At 40.5% G+C, this 14,919-nt stretch overlaps 1 protein-coding gene across 1 annotated transcript in view; it reads left to right on the top strand.

Annotated features, from left to right (window-relative positions):
• Window positions 1-14,272, top strand: part of si:ch211-26b3.4 (connector enhancer of kinase suppressor of ras 2) — a 582,714-nt gene extending 568,442 nt beyond the window's left edge. Inside the window, 2 exon segments of the mRNA XM_060832168.1 lie at window positions 2,991-3,190; window positions 13,829-14,272. Of these exon segments, the coding sequence (XP_060688151.1) occupies window positions 2,991-3,190; window positions 13,829-14,044 (416 nt within the window). The 3' untranslated portion in view covers window positions 14,045-14,272.
• The last annotated feature ends 647 nt before the right edge of the window (window positions 14,273-14,919 follow it).

Here is a 14,919-nt window from a genome sequence, read left to right as displayed (position 1 = left end):
AGACTACTGAGAGACATTAACTCTGTTCTTTCTCTGCCATAACTTGCTGAATATCTCCAGCATTTTCAGTTTCCATGTTTAAAAATTCCATTTACACTCTTCGGACAACCAAGTAACAAAATCAGTGAAAAATCAGATAGATAATCCAACTGTGTAAGTCACCTGGCAGAATAGGTCAAAGTGACGCCCCCTATATGTTGCACTGTGACTTCACTACAGCATTGTCTTCCATTGGCAACAGAAAGAATTATGGCTCAGCAAGAAGATAATTATGGTCACTTAAGTCTCAACTTTCCGACAGAGAGTTAAATGCAGTCATTGAATTGTACTGGCCAAGGGTTCCACCTCAATCAAGTTCTGACCATAGAAGCCCAGACAGTGAGAAGCAAAAATAGAACAGCTCCCAAGTACAGAATTCAGTCAGATGCACCAGAATGCTCTTTCATTGTTTCAACTGAATCATGGGGGGCAATCTGCAAAAACTAATCTCTTGTGAAAAGCAAGGCTCAATGATGCACCGAGGCCAATTTTTTGAGATGGATCCTCGCCAAGACGGTAATTTCATTGGATGTGGAGATTGGTTCATCAAGTTGATCATCCAGTGGTTCAGATAAAGTAGGAGGAGTGAGAATCAGATGCTGTGTGTTTTATATTCAATCCACTTTCCTACCAAGAGAGGGCCATTCAAGTTTGTGCGAGTTACCTCCTTTTGTTTCTGTGAGACAACAGCACTGATCATTATGCGCATTCTGCCAGTAAATCATGCCTTTCCATTCACATCATTGTCACCATATTACATCTAAAGTTCATCATTCTTTCTCTTCGACACCATCCTCCTTCCCCTAGTTGAAAGTGAGAACTGCAGATGCTGGAGATCAGAGTTGAGAGTGTGGCTCTGGAAAACACAGCAGGTCAGGCAGTGTCCGAGGAGCAGGAGAATTGACATTTTGGGCATATTCCTGATGAAGGTCTTCTGCCCAAAATGTCAATTCGCCTGCTCCTCGGATGCTGCCTGACCTGCTGTGCTTTTCCAGCACCACACTCTCGACGTCCACCTACCAACCTCCCCCAACTCAATCTGGTCAATTTCTTTAACTTGGGATCTCAAATGAAACAAAATGCTTTATTTTAGCAGCAATGATTCTAAATTTTTAAACCATGGGAGCAGCCTAGTGTTTAATTTCTAATCAATAGTATTTCTGCGTCAGTGAATGAGGCTTTCATTTGCTTGACTCGCACCAGAACAGTAATTCCTTCGGGCAGATATCACCAAGTTTATTTTGTTTAAAGAAAGTGAAACAGTGCATGTAAATAATGATGATTTACGAATACGGCAGTTTATTTTATCAGTCATTAATAACCTGCAACTGTTGGTCAGTAAAAGAGTGAGTGTTGCCCCTCCTACTTTAAAAATCCCCTGTTCCCTGTTTCAGGCCAATCAGCAAGGCCGCAGTCACATGACGTAAATAATGTAATCTTACAAGATTACATTGTTTATGTCTGAAAACAGTGGAAACAGCACAAGAATGGAGAATTTGTGAGGTAAGAGGGAGCAGTGAGCGATTCATGGTTAAATTAAACGTTAAATGGTTTTTTTTCCTGTTTTATTTATATAGTAATTTTAAAAGGTACGGCTGATTCACCATATCTGATTTATTTTCTCGTAACACATATATTTGAATTGCAGTGTTGCACATGTCTCTGCAACTATTACTATTGTAGATAATGTAAAATGTGCCAAATGGTTTGTAAGTCAAAACATGCAGTTTAAAATGCAGGGAATAGATTCATCTAAGATTCAACTAGAATACCCCATAATAGATTTGTAGATTGGTTGCCTTTTTCATTTAAAGATTGTGAGTGCACCGCAGTTTCCGTTGGAAGAATTGCATTTTAGCATTTAATTGCTTAATTTGAGACTGATTGACATGTAGCTGTGATAATAAGTAAGAACTGATCTGATTCCCATGCAGTTAACAAATCTCCCATGCAGTCTTTGCCCGGGGAAAACCTGATTATTTATTTAAGTGTAGTTGCATGCACAGATTTCATTATGTATGGAGCACTTAGCAGTCCAAAAGAGTGACTTTTGTTTTAATAGATGGTTGTTAGCCATGCCTCTCTGTAAACATGACATCTGTTGGCAAATATAAATTTATTCTGCTTTTTGTAAACCTTTCAATATTGAGTCTAATCTCCAAAAGATATTTTTCAGTAAAGCATTGATTTAGCAAGCATTTACAAACCATTTATGTTATTGGCCCAATAACATATGTCAAGTATTAATTTTTAATTCCATCTATTTATAATTTTATGATACATTTTCACATAATATTTTGTAGTTTTTCATGGACTGCTCTGCAAGTGTTAGGTTCCCATTTTGGTGTTATTCTAGTTACATGAAAAATAATAATGGTATCCCACTCAAAAAAAAATCCACAGCCCAAGGCTGAATTGTTGTGTAATGTAACATCAAAAAATTCATAAAATTCCCATATAGATTAGGTAACCAAGTTAAAGTATCTATATAAGAACAAGAAGAGACAAACAAATTCAGCAGGTAACAGGGTAGTGATGAAAGGAATATTAAAAGAAGTATTATTGGATTAAAATTACATTAAAAATACAAAGCAAAACCCTATTCCTATAGGCACTGAAATGTGTATATAAATGAGTGAAGATTGATTGGGTTCAATTCTTTTCTCTTAAGGGCGTATCATTCATGGATACAAACTGTCTCAAGGAGCTCTGCATTTTGTTTTATACCAGTGCACTTGCTGCAGAATCATTTTAGGCTAACTTATAAAATAACTAGGTTCCTTGCCACTTCCAAAAAGCTTTACTTTGTAGAAACCCCTATAACAAATCTACTCCTATGTCAGTCACAAGTGTTCATACAAAATACAGGCTGGATGTAGAAGTGTGTGTTTAAAGTCCAGTTTGGTCAGTGGCTGTGACAAGATTCAAACGCCTGCAATATTCCCTTCCAGAAAGTACAGCAGAAGACAGAAGATCTACCGACGGGTTGCAGGAGCTGTACAGGTCCCTGGAGCAGGCCAGTCTGTCTGCAATCGGAGAGCAACGCCCTTCCACCAAACAAGAATTCAGAAGGTCTTTTATAAAGAGATGTAATGATCCAGTTGTCAATGAAAAATTGCACCACATTAGGATGCTGAAGAGTACACTAAAGGTGAGAAGCAGCATCACTAACTTCTTCTAAATCTGAAACTTGAGGAACAAGATGCCCATTTGTGGAATACACATTTGACCTTTCTGACCAGCTGTAACGCTTAGTTTTAATTGAATTGAGAGAGTAAAGTGCACAAACATCCTCTCAACATGGGGAGCCTTCAGAGGATGCAACACAGGTTCACAGAATGGTATCCAGGGCTTATAAGGGTGCATTATGAGGAGGGGTTTCAGATACATGGCTTGTGCTCCCCAGAGCATAGAAGGTTGAGGATTGAGATGCATAAAGTGTTAAGAAGTTCAGCAGCATAGACACATTGATTCATCTGGTGGAGTCATCAAGAGGGAAGGCATGTTGAGAGCTAAGCAACTCAAGAATTAAGTCAGGAAGCAATGTCAACACAAAGGATTATCTGGAAATATGGGGCTTTTTAACCTCCCAGCCTGCTTCCCCCAGTAATGCTGCCCATGAAAGGATGTGGATCATGTGTCAATTAGAGATTTTTGTACTAATTTTGACAGGCTTACCTCAGTTACTGTGTCCAGGGATATGGAAGCAGAGCCACGACAATGCAGATGGGGTGCACATCAATCAGAATGTTACTGAATGACAGCTCCAAGGCTAAATGGCTTGGTCCTGTTCCAATGATTGCTTAACTCACCTGAGCAACACCGGGCCATTTTATGGAAGCATTAATCTGTTTAAAATATTGGGATAGCACTTCCACTGAAATGCCAATGTTGGAATGTCTAGTGACCATAGTAGCCGTAGTTTTACTGATACTGACAGAGGTAATTTCTAGACGTAAGTTTCTAAGGCTAAATATTTTGAATCCATTAGTTTGTTATCCTTCACATGGCCACATTCAACTTCTTCCTTTACCTGCTTCCCCAAAAAAAGGGTTCCATATCAAGGCTAGAAGAATAACATATCGCCAATTATATTGGCCTCTTCAACTACTGAAGTGTAATTGATGTGTAAAAGTTGTAGGTCTCTGTCCAGAAGTGGCGAACCAGAGAGGACTCACCAAGGACTTCCCATCTATTTGCCAGTCTGTCCATTTCCTGTGCCTGGTTTCTCATCACTATCTGTGGCACGCATGTGAGGAATGTCAGATCAGTTACGATCTCCTTGAATGGTCTAGGAGGTTTGAGGGGCCCAATGGCCTAGTCGTGCTCTTATATCTTATGATCTTATGGATTGGCATCAGAAATCGATAGTGTAGCTCGACTGTACTTTATCACGTGAATCATCATGCGGTGGGTTTCGCTAGCCATGAGGAAGCTGAGAATTCCTTCATGCTTACAACATATTATTTGTGACTCATTTATAATTACGAAGACTCAAAACTGCCACAGTTCTAGTTTTCAATTCCTCCCCAACACCCAGAGCACGAAATGCCGCAAAAGTAAATGACGGTAACTTCAGTCATCTTGCTTGTAATGGGGACCCTCACTCAACGGTTCAGTCAACTGCAATGCTGACCCCAGCAGTAGTCAGCTCCTCCATTTCTCAATGGACACCACACTTACCAAACTGAGGCACCTGAGAAGATCAGCACTGCAGAAGGAACAAGTGAATATTAGTTTTGCACCCTGTGCCAGCAGTGAAGGTTGCTGCAATGATGGGATTTGTGCAGCAACGCTGTCAGTATACCTTCGACTGAAAACTGCAACTTTGCAGCAAACCCCTCACCCGAAATGAAGCTGATTATAGGCATCTTGGAACTGAGCAGTGGGAGACACTTTAGCCATGAGATTTACAGGTTATCTAATCTCTTCTCTCAATGCTGTGTCTCAGTTCTGATGTGATACATTGAATGGATTGAATGAGGCAACTGCTTTGTCCAACAGAGTCACCCAGTGTCTATCTGCACCATAACAGTTAAACAGAAATGAAAACAGAAGACGATGAAGACATTCCAGGATGCCAGAGATGATGTTATTTAAGCATAACAGTTTCTCCACTAAATTATCAGATTATCTTAGAAGGAGAATCAATGAGCTTTATAGTTATTTGAATACTGAGGCTCTGTTTACTAAAAAAATCTGTTCACAGCATGCTTTTAAACTTCTGCAAAAGCACTGACATGTGGGGAATAAATAGGGAATTCAAAATGAATTCAGTATGAATATAATCTGAGGTATTGTATGAAAGGGTCACTTTGGCTCAGTTGAGAAAAGTGTAAATTCTGAATGAGAGATTTCAAGTCTCGGTCCAGAGTCTTCAGCATATAATTTAGGTTGGCACTGAACTGTAGAACTGAAGGAGAGCTTTTGTTCCTCCCCCTGAAGAAAGATTAAACCAAGGCCTTAGTTGTCAGGTCAAGTGGACATAATCAAACCCATGGCACCATTCAAAGAGCTCACCTAGTCTCAGAAGGGAGCCTCTGCCTCAAATAAACTGGCTCTGGCATTTCCTTACGTAGCAACAGTAATTGGATTTCGAAAGCAATTTGTTTCAGGATATACTGCAGAAGCTAAAGACAGGTTTTCAATCAAAAGGTTGTCCTAATTTCTAAATTGACAATTACTGCTGTTATCCCTGTGTGAGTTACACTGACATTCCCGGTAGTTGACAAAGTCTTAGTACCATCTGTTGTGTATGACTCAGTCCCATTACGCACAAGTTGTTTTTCTTTAGTTCCTTGCATAGAAAAGAACCCATATCACCAGTCAAGACAGAATAGGGTGATATCCTGTCATCCTGACCAACATACATCTCTCAGCATCATTGGATGAACTGGCTATTCATTTCATTGCTATATGTAGGGTTTTGCTGTGCATTGGTGTTTGTTCTGAGGGATCACCACTCTGTTAAAGGTTCAATCCTTTGGGTGAACCTAGGTCTTATTCACCTTCAGGTGAACTCAAAGTATCTTATTTTTAAGAGGAAAAAAGAGTTCTCCACAGTGTCGTAGTCGATATGCACCCAACAACCAGTATCACTGAAAAGCCAGGTTTTATCAGCTTATTATTGCTGTTTTTGAGACCTTCCTGTGTGAATATTGACTACTGCATTTCTGACATTTTGATACTTCCAAAATACCTTTAAGTCATTTTCAGATGTGCTGAGGTTGTGAAGTGAGCATTAGAGATGCAAGCCTTCTTTCTCATTCCAATAATTCATTTCAATTCATTCCATTCCAACAATTCACTTCAACCTAATTAACTATGTGCACTGCTTTGAAGTGTTCCTGTGAGATGTGACAAACATATGATTTAAGCCTGTTTTTGAGTTTTTCAATGAACTTCATTTCCAGGCTGCTCTGTGAAGCTCTAGACGTCCTATCTTGGGGAATGATTGGGAACAGAAGCGCTGAGATTTTTTTTCAAGATTGGTGAAACAACAGGTTCAGAGTGAATCTGTCAAGCGACTTCATTTTATGGTTTAGGATTATTTGGAGAACAAAACTAAAATAAATAGTTTGGAAAGTACCTTTCAATAATAACTGCCTATAACAGAACTACCATGTCTTCAAGCATGTTCCAAGCCAAAATGAATAACTTCCGCCCTTAGTTGTTGCTTGTACTCACTTCCCTTATGTCAAGCAAGGAAATAATGATGAAAATGCAGTTCTCTTCATCACATCAACATGGTTCGTTGAGATACTTTTGCATTTATAATTTGCAATGAACAGACCATCAGTAGCTAGTGTGGAAAATAAAACAGTAGCCCATGTGACCCTGATTATTCCAGGGTTCCAGCACCAATTCCAGGGTTAAAGGCATCAATTCCATGGTGGTTGTAGATCCAACTACAGTCGCAACATTTAGAAGACATTTGGACAGGTACATGGGTAGGAAGGATTTAGAGGGAAATGGGCCAAATGCAGGCAAGTGGGACTATTTTAGCTTCGGAAACTTGGTCAGCATGGACGAATTGGGATGAAGGGTCCGTTTCCATGCTGTATGACTCTGTGACTCTGTCACACTGGCTGTCTAAAATTTCACATTATTACTAACAATGTTTATAAAAGCAAAACGTCCTGCAGAGCTAACAGGTCAGCACATAACTACTATCCAGCTACACTGTAAACAGCAATAACCTTTCCCATAACTTGTTAATCTCTTTCTACATGGAGCAATGATGGCAGATACCAGAGACTCAAGTTTGTCCTTAACATTGCACAGTGAATATGGCCAAAGAGGGGACTTGAGTTTCCAATGTTTTCTATTAATACAGATTAATCTTATCCCCTTTCTTTCCCTCATGTTTTCTTACCCCCTTCCTACCCCTTCTTCCTCACTTTCTCCTCCTCCTAGCTGTAAGTTATCAATCATGTAGAGTTTGAACCAATCAGAATTCAACCACCTTCACCAAGAATTGGGTCATAGTCTTCAAACAGTAAGCTTGCTAAAGTAACAAATTCCATGGATCCTAATGGAGTCAGCAGAGAAAATACCTGTCATGATTTAATTAAACCAAAATAGTCATTTATCAATTGTGAATGGAAGCAATCTTTGTTAATGGCCTAACATGTTAATCAATAAGTGCATCCACTTCAAATAATCGGAACATAAAGCTTTATATTCTCTTCGTTTAATCTCAGACAACAACATAATAGCACACATAAAAAAGGCAGAGAAAAAAAACTATCAAACTGAGTGTCTGTTCCTGTTGATACATGCTGAAAATAAATAAAACTGTACTGCGTGGGGCAGGCTCAGGATCAGATATCCTTTAGATTAATGTACTCCATTATCACTCACTAAAGGTCACTGGTTCAACCCATGTCAGAATACAGCTGTAATTGTTTGTTTTTTTCAAAAATTCTTTCGTGGGATGAGGGAAAGTTCAGGTTTATTTCTCAGTAATGTACAATATCAATAAGACACTTAGAGAACAAGATTTCAACCAATTCAATTGGAACAATGCACAGAGGTTCAAAATACGATTTCCAGAACATATTTCTCACACAACCTGATAACTGTCTGAACTTTTGCATGAAATAATCTTTTATAAATCTATTTACAAAGATATATGTAGTTGATGTGACCCACCAACTAATGCAGTTCAGAGAGAACTGAAGATTTTGGGGAAAATCCTCAATATGTGTTTCAGGTCAAAAACCCTTCAGCACAGAACTGTCAACCAGTGAAGATTGGAGACAGAATGGAATCCACTACACTGCAGGATTGCTTTTTTGCTCAGACTTTGTTCCTATTTTGACTAAATTGATCTGAAGTGAAAGACAAACAAAGTGTTGATAACTTGACTAATTGAGTTAAAAATCACACACCAGCTTATAGTCCAACAGTTTTAATTGGTGTCTGTGATTTTTAACTTTGTACACCCCAGTCCAACACCGGCATCTCCAAATCTTGACTAAATGACACAGCAAACAAGTGGTAATTTCTCCCAACCCTCCATTCTAAGATTTAGTCAGGAATTATGGCTTTCATTTTAACTCTAGCTATCCCAAAGCTGGATTACATAAAATACACAAAACCTATGCTGTTTGCCACACAAGGATAACTCCTTTCCTTGATGTCAGTTGGTGTCAGGATGCAATTTGCAAAGAGTTATAATGGGAGGGGAGCTGTGGTCCATATGTGACAGGGGAGGACCAATATTTGTATCTTTGTTGTGGTTCTGTTCGCCGAGCTGTGTGTTGCGTTTGCGTTTCGGCCCCTGTCTAGGTGACATCCTCAGTGCTTGGGAGCCTCCTGTGAAGTGCTTCTGTGATCTTTCCTCCGGCATTTATAGTGTTTTGTATCTGCCGCTTCCGGTTGTCAGTTCCAGCTGTCCGCTGCAGTGGTCGGTATATTGGGTCCAGGTCGATGTGTTTGTTGATAGAATCTGTGGATGAGTGCCATGCCTCTAGGAATTCCCTGGCTGTTCTCTGTTTGGCTTGTCCTATAATAGTAGTGTTGTCCCAGTCAAACTCATGTTGCTTGTCATCTGAGTGTGTGGCTAATAAGGATAGCTGGTCATGTCGTTTCGTGGCTAGTTGGTGTTCAAGGATGCGGATCGTTAGCTGTCTTCCTGTTTGTCCAATGTAGTGTTTTGTGCAGTCCTTGCATGGGACTTTGTACACTACATTGGTTTTGCTTATGTTGGGTATCAGGCCCTTCGTCCTGGTGAGTTGTTGTCTGAGAGTGGCTGTTGGTTTGTGTGCTGTTATGAGTCCTAGTGGTCGCAGTAGTCTGGCTGTCAGTTCAGAAATGTTTTTGATGTATGGTAGTGTGGCTAGTCCTTTGGGTTGTGGCATGTCCTCATTCCATCACATGGTGAAAGGATTCGATTCTTTCAGCATTCGTGCAGGAACTGGAGTTACAAATCTTCTCCCAGACTTTGAACACCTACAGGCGAGAGACGCTAAGACAAGCCAGGAAATGGGAATCCTGTGCCAACCACCGAAGCGCCACATACGAACAACTCCGGTTCCTGCACGAATGCCGAAAGAATCAAATCCTTCCACCGTGTGTCAGATACAGACCACCAGTCAACAATCCACAAGCCAGGGACACAGCCAGACAGAACGGATTCAAGATGATCCAGGTAATGATTACAGACGCACACAACAGACTTCACAAATACAAACAAGAAATTGCGCGCCAAAAATCGTTAATTTCAAAAACCACCAATCAGGAATGGACCCGGACCATAGAACAGGCCATCACCATAGTACAGAACAGGACCACACACCGCAAAAAACCAGCACTAAAAGAAAAAATGGCCAAGCTAACACACAACAGAGAGGACACCACAACACACTCCTGGATTAGAAACCTCTCCCACAGACAGCTCACAGACACAGAAAGAACAATACTGGCCAAGGGACTCAACTACAACCACAGGGGCGCCAAGACAGCAGACTTCCTAGCAGCACTAGAATGCACACTCAGAAGCAATGGACTGACAGAAGAGACACAACAAACAGTGAGACAAAGAATCGTACCCCTGATAACAAGGAAAAGACAAACACATAACCTCAACCCCCAAGGAGAGGGAAGCACTAAAAGCACTAAGAAACGATAAGAACATAATCATACTACCAGCAGACAAAGGCAGAGTGACAGTCATCCTGGACAAAGCAGAGTACATCCAAAAAGCGCAACAACTACTTGCAGATACCACCACCTACCAAAAGAGGGAGTTTGACCCCACCCCACAGCTCACCAATAGGATAAACAACACACTGAGGAACCTACAAAAAAACAGACAGATAACCAGGTTTGACCTACATAGAATGAAACCTGAAAGCAACAACCGCCCCAGATTCTATGGACTACCTAAAATGCACAAACCAGACACCCCACTCAGACCCATAGTATCACTACCAGGGACACCATCACACAAACTGGCTAAAGAACTACAGCAGAAACTGAAACACCTGATCAGCAGATCGAGACACTCTATACAGTCAACACAGGAATTCTTGGACATCATCAGAAATATACACATAGACAACAAAGAAACCATGGTCTCATATGATGTAATGGCACTGTTCACCTCTATCGACAAAACCCTAGCCAGAGAAACAATAACCAACCTGCTGGACATACAGAACAGACAACAGGACGTTGAACCTATCAACAAAAATGGCATACTCAAACTACTGGACCTGTGCCTCACAACACACTTCACATTCAACAACCAAATATATGAACAAATCAACGGCACACCCATGGGCTCACCCATTCTCTGAACTCATAGCAGAAGCGGTAATGCAAAGATTAGAACAAACAGTCTTACCGCAAATTCAACCCAAACTCTGGGTCAGATATGTAGATGATACCTTTGTAATCATTAAAAACACAGAAATGGAGAACACACACCGGATCATCAACACAATACTCACAGGAATCCGATTCATTAGTGAGGAAGAAAAGGACAAACAAATCCCATTTCTAGACGTGATGGTACAGAGAATACTGAACGGAGAATTCACCACAAAGGTATACAGGAAAGCCACACACACACAGACCAAGTCCTAAACTACGAAAGCAACCACCCCAACACACACAAAAAAAGTTACATCAAGAGATTGTTCAAAAGGGCCACAACACACTGCAGCACACCAGAACTGCAAAAAGAGGAAGAAGAACACCTATACAATGTATTCGCCAAAAACGGATACCCCCGCAATTTCATCTACAGATGCCTAAGGGAAAGACAACGGAATGAGGAAATGCCACAACCCAAAGGACTAGCCACACTACCATACATCAAAAACATTTCTGAAGTGACAGCCAGACTACTGCGACCACTAGGACTCATAACAGCACACAAACCAACAGCCACTCTCAGACAACAACTCACCAGGATAAAGGACCCGATACCCAGCATGAGCAAAACCAATGTAGTGTACAAAATCCAATGCAAAGACTGCACAAAACACTACATAGGACAAACAGGAAGACAGCTAACGATTCTCATCGATGAACACCAACTAACCACGAAACAACATGACCAGCTATCCTTAGTAGCCACACACTCAGATGACAAGCAACATGAGTTTGACTGGGACAACACTACTATTATAGGACAAGCCAAACAGAGAACAGCCAGGGAATTCCTATAGGAATTCATCCACAGATTTAATCAATAAGCACATCGACCTGGACCCAATATACCGACTACTGCAGCGGACAGCTGGAACTGACAACCAGAAGCGGCAGATACAAATCACTATAAATGTCGGAGGAAACATCACAGAAGCGCTTTACAGGAGGCTCCCAAGCACTGAGGATGCCACCTAGACAGGGGCCGAAACATCTGCAACACAAATTCCCAGCTCAGCGAACAGAACCACAACAACAACGAGCACCTGAGCTACAAATCTTCTCCCAAATTTGTATACGGTATGACTGTTTCTCTCCATTTTCTTGGAGAGGACAGGCAAACACTGTTGGATAAAACATTGTTGTCAAGGTCAGAATCATTGAAATAGTTCACCTGGAAAACAGCATTACCACACCATATCTCTGGCTAAAAGCACTGGCTAAAATGTGCACTATTTTTACAATTCCTGTTGTGAAATGATCTGAAAAGACTGAGTTTCTACATCCAACTTCCCATCCTACATTCAACTTCCCAGTAAAGCTTCCAGGCAGAGTCTCACTGAATGGTGACTCAGAGAAACAACATAGAAATGCTTTCATTTTGTGACTTCAAGATGTCCCAAAGAGTATTACAGTCAGCAAAGTACCTTTAAACTGTTGGAAATGTCAGCTATAACAATGTTAGACAGAAGAAGAACCAACAAACCTCAAGGCTTGTATTTTTAACACGATGGAAACCCTATGGTGGAAGTGACTTGAAATCATATGTCCTGCCTCTGAAAAAGGTATTTCCTATTTACACGGTAGACGAAGTGAGTCAGGCATGGTTCTCATACGCCTGGTTTCCAGAGATAATTAACCACCCAATTCACTGGCTGCCACCGCAGAAGTGGGAGTTTGGCATCCCCTATAGCCTGGAACCGAGAATGTGTGCCTGAACTTTACAAATTCAGTCAGAGAGTCAGGGTATTCCTTTCTTGAGCTAAAGTAGCCCTATGCTTATAGTGCTGCAACACCAGGACAGGTACCTTTTCTGAGAGGGGTAGTTTTGAGTGAGGGGCATTGGGGGCCAAGCACCATAAGGGTAGGGGAACAGGAGAGATGATAGGTCTATTAACAGTAGAGAAGATTGTGCCTAGAAATGCGTAAAACCTTTGCAACTGTAAAGCTGTCAAAAGTGTGCAGAGCATGTCAAGAACCAAACACAGAGAATTCTGGGAAAACTCAGCAGCTCTGGCAACATCCATGGAGAGAGAAACAAAGTTCACATTTTGAATCTGGTATGACTCTTTAGAACCGAAAGGTGTTGGAAAACAGATTTTCATTAGACTTTAGTGGGAGAAGGAGCAAGAGAGCAGATGGTATCAAGGCCCAGTGAAAAAGAAAAAAGGCTGTTAATAATGGGAAAAAAAATTTAAAGGCTGTAAATCAAGATGTGAAGGAAAGAGAATTGGTCCTTTTTATTAAGTACAAAGTAAACAAGCATGGCACTGTGGTGGAGGAGGGAGAAAATGTAAGAATAATCATCTGTGGCCTTCCTGAATGCCTCATATTAGAACCTTCAGTAATAGGATTTATGCTCAGATCAGTTGAAAATGTTGTGAGTCAAAAAGTGTGGCACTGGAAAAGCACAGCAGATCAGGCAGTATCGGAGGAGCACGAGTGTCGAGCTCTCAGGCATCAGCCCTTCATAATGCTATCATAATGTTGTTCCTGGTGAAGGGCTTATACCCGAAACATCAACTCTCCTGCTCCTCGGATGCTGCCTGACCTGCTGTGCTTTTCCAGTGCCACACTTTTCGACTCTGACTCTCCAGCATTTGCAGTCCTCACTTTCTCCAAGTTGTTGGAAATGTTGTGACTATGACGTTCGGTTTTATTTAAGTCAGGGTCTTAAGGATAATAAGGGTGACAGACCCGAGGCAGTTAAATTGAGTTGAGATTCAAACAAGCCATGATCAATTTGAATTGACTACTCCTGGTCCTGTGCTTCTGTCCATGTAGTAATATCAAAACACCTGGAAGCATGGCATTGTCAGAGCATGTTGTTCAATGATCTGAGTCTTCTGAATGATCAGAACATTGAGTTTTTTTGCACCTCTCACTTCAATCTGTTTACTTTCCTCAGGCGAAAGAAGGAGACCTGATGACTATCAACCAAATTCTCGAAGATCCCTACTTAACATCCAAAAGATTTAGAGAGTGGAAGCGGCTGAATCATGAGTTTTTCTTGGACATTTGTGGGTACAGTGCAGTTATGAAGCCACAGAATGGTGCATCTGAACTGGTATTACCAGCACCACTGTTGACACACACACACTCATTCATCGAAACTCACGTGTAAACCAATTTGTACCTGCAGCACACTGCCTGGCAGACAGCAGTGTCCCCATGCTATCATATCTTTAGCATCTACATTGTATATTTGTACATAATATATTCAGCAGTATTCTTGTACATAAATTGAATAACCGAATAGTGTCACAGGATGCCTAATATTTGCATGAGATCACATCTGTATTCTTCCAAACTTTTGTTTTTATTTCCATTGACCAACATAATGTGCTTTCAACCATACATTGAAAGGACAGGTAGAAGTATTTATAGATATTATAATTACACACATACCGTATGTGTTGTATTGAAAAAAAAGCTAAGCTTTTAGTTAACAGCACTAATATGTTCCAACAATTTTATATTGATGACTTAATTCACCCCATCAAGATGAATTATGCTGGTGACAAGCAGTTGATAACAATCTCTGGTGAACCAGAGGGGAATGTCTTAATCTACTCACAGTTTTAGGTGAACATTCATTTTTACGTAAGCATTGAACATACAAATTGCTGAATGTATGTAAAGTATGTAAAGTTTTGCTAGTGTAACACTGAATGAACAAGAGTAATTTTTGATGTCCCTTTGAAAACAACCAGCTTTTATTAAAATTATAGCTAAAAGCTGTATATGAAAATGATTAAAAATATACAAGTATTAATATTTATATATGAATCCCTGCTCACGATTTTTTATACGACTGCTTGTTAAAAGAAATACATTGACTCCAAACTGATGTACCTGAGGCCCAGAGGCCGGTGGATGAACTATTGACACCATCAAAGTGATTCACTGCAATGTCATGTTCAAGTTTTGTATTGTTATTAACTGTGTAGTAAGCTGACAGAACTAGCTTCTGGCACCCAGGGTAACTATTCTAAGTAT

Source organism: Hemiscyllium ocellatum, chromosome 11 (genome assembly GCF_020745735.1).
Source record: "Hemiscyllium ocellatum isolate sHemOce1 chromosome 11, sHemOce1.pat.X.cur, whole genome shotgun sequence".
Taxonomy (NCBI): Eukaryota; Metazoa; Chordata; class Chondrichthyes; order Orectolobiformes; family Hemiscylliidae; genus Hemiscyllium; species Hemiscyllium ocellatum.
The sequence above is the reverse complement of the archived record's forward strand: the minus strand, read 5'-3'. Positions and strand labels throughout refer to the sequence as shown.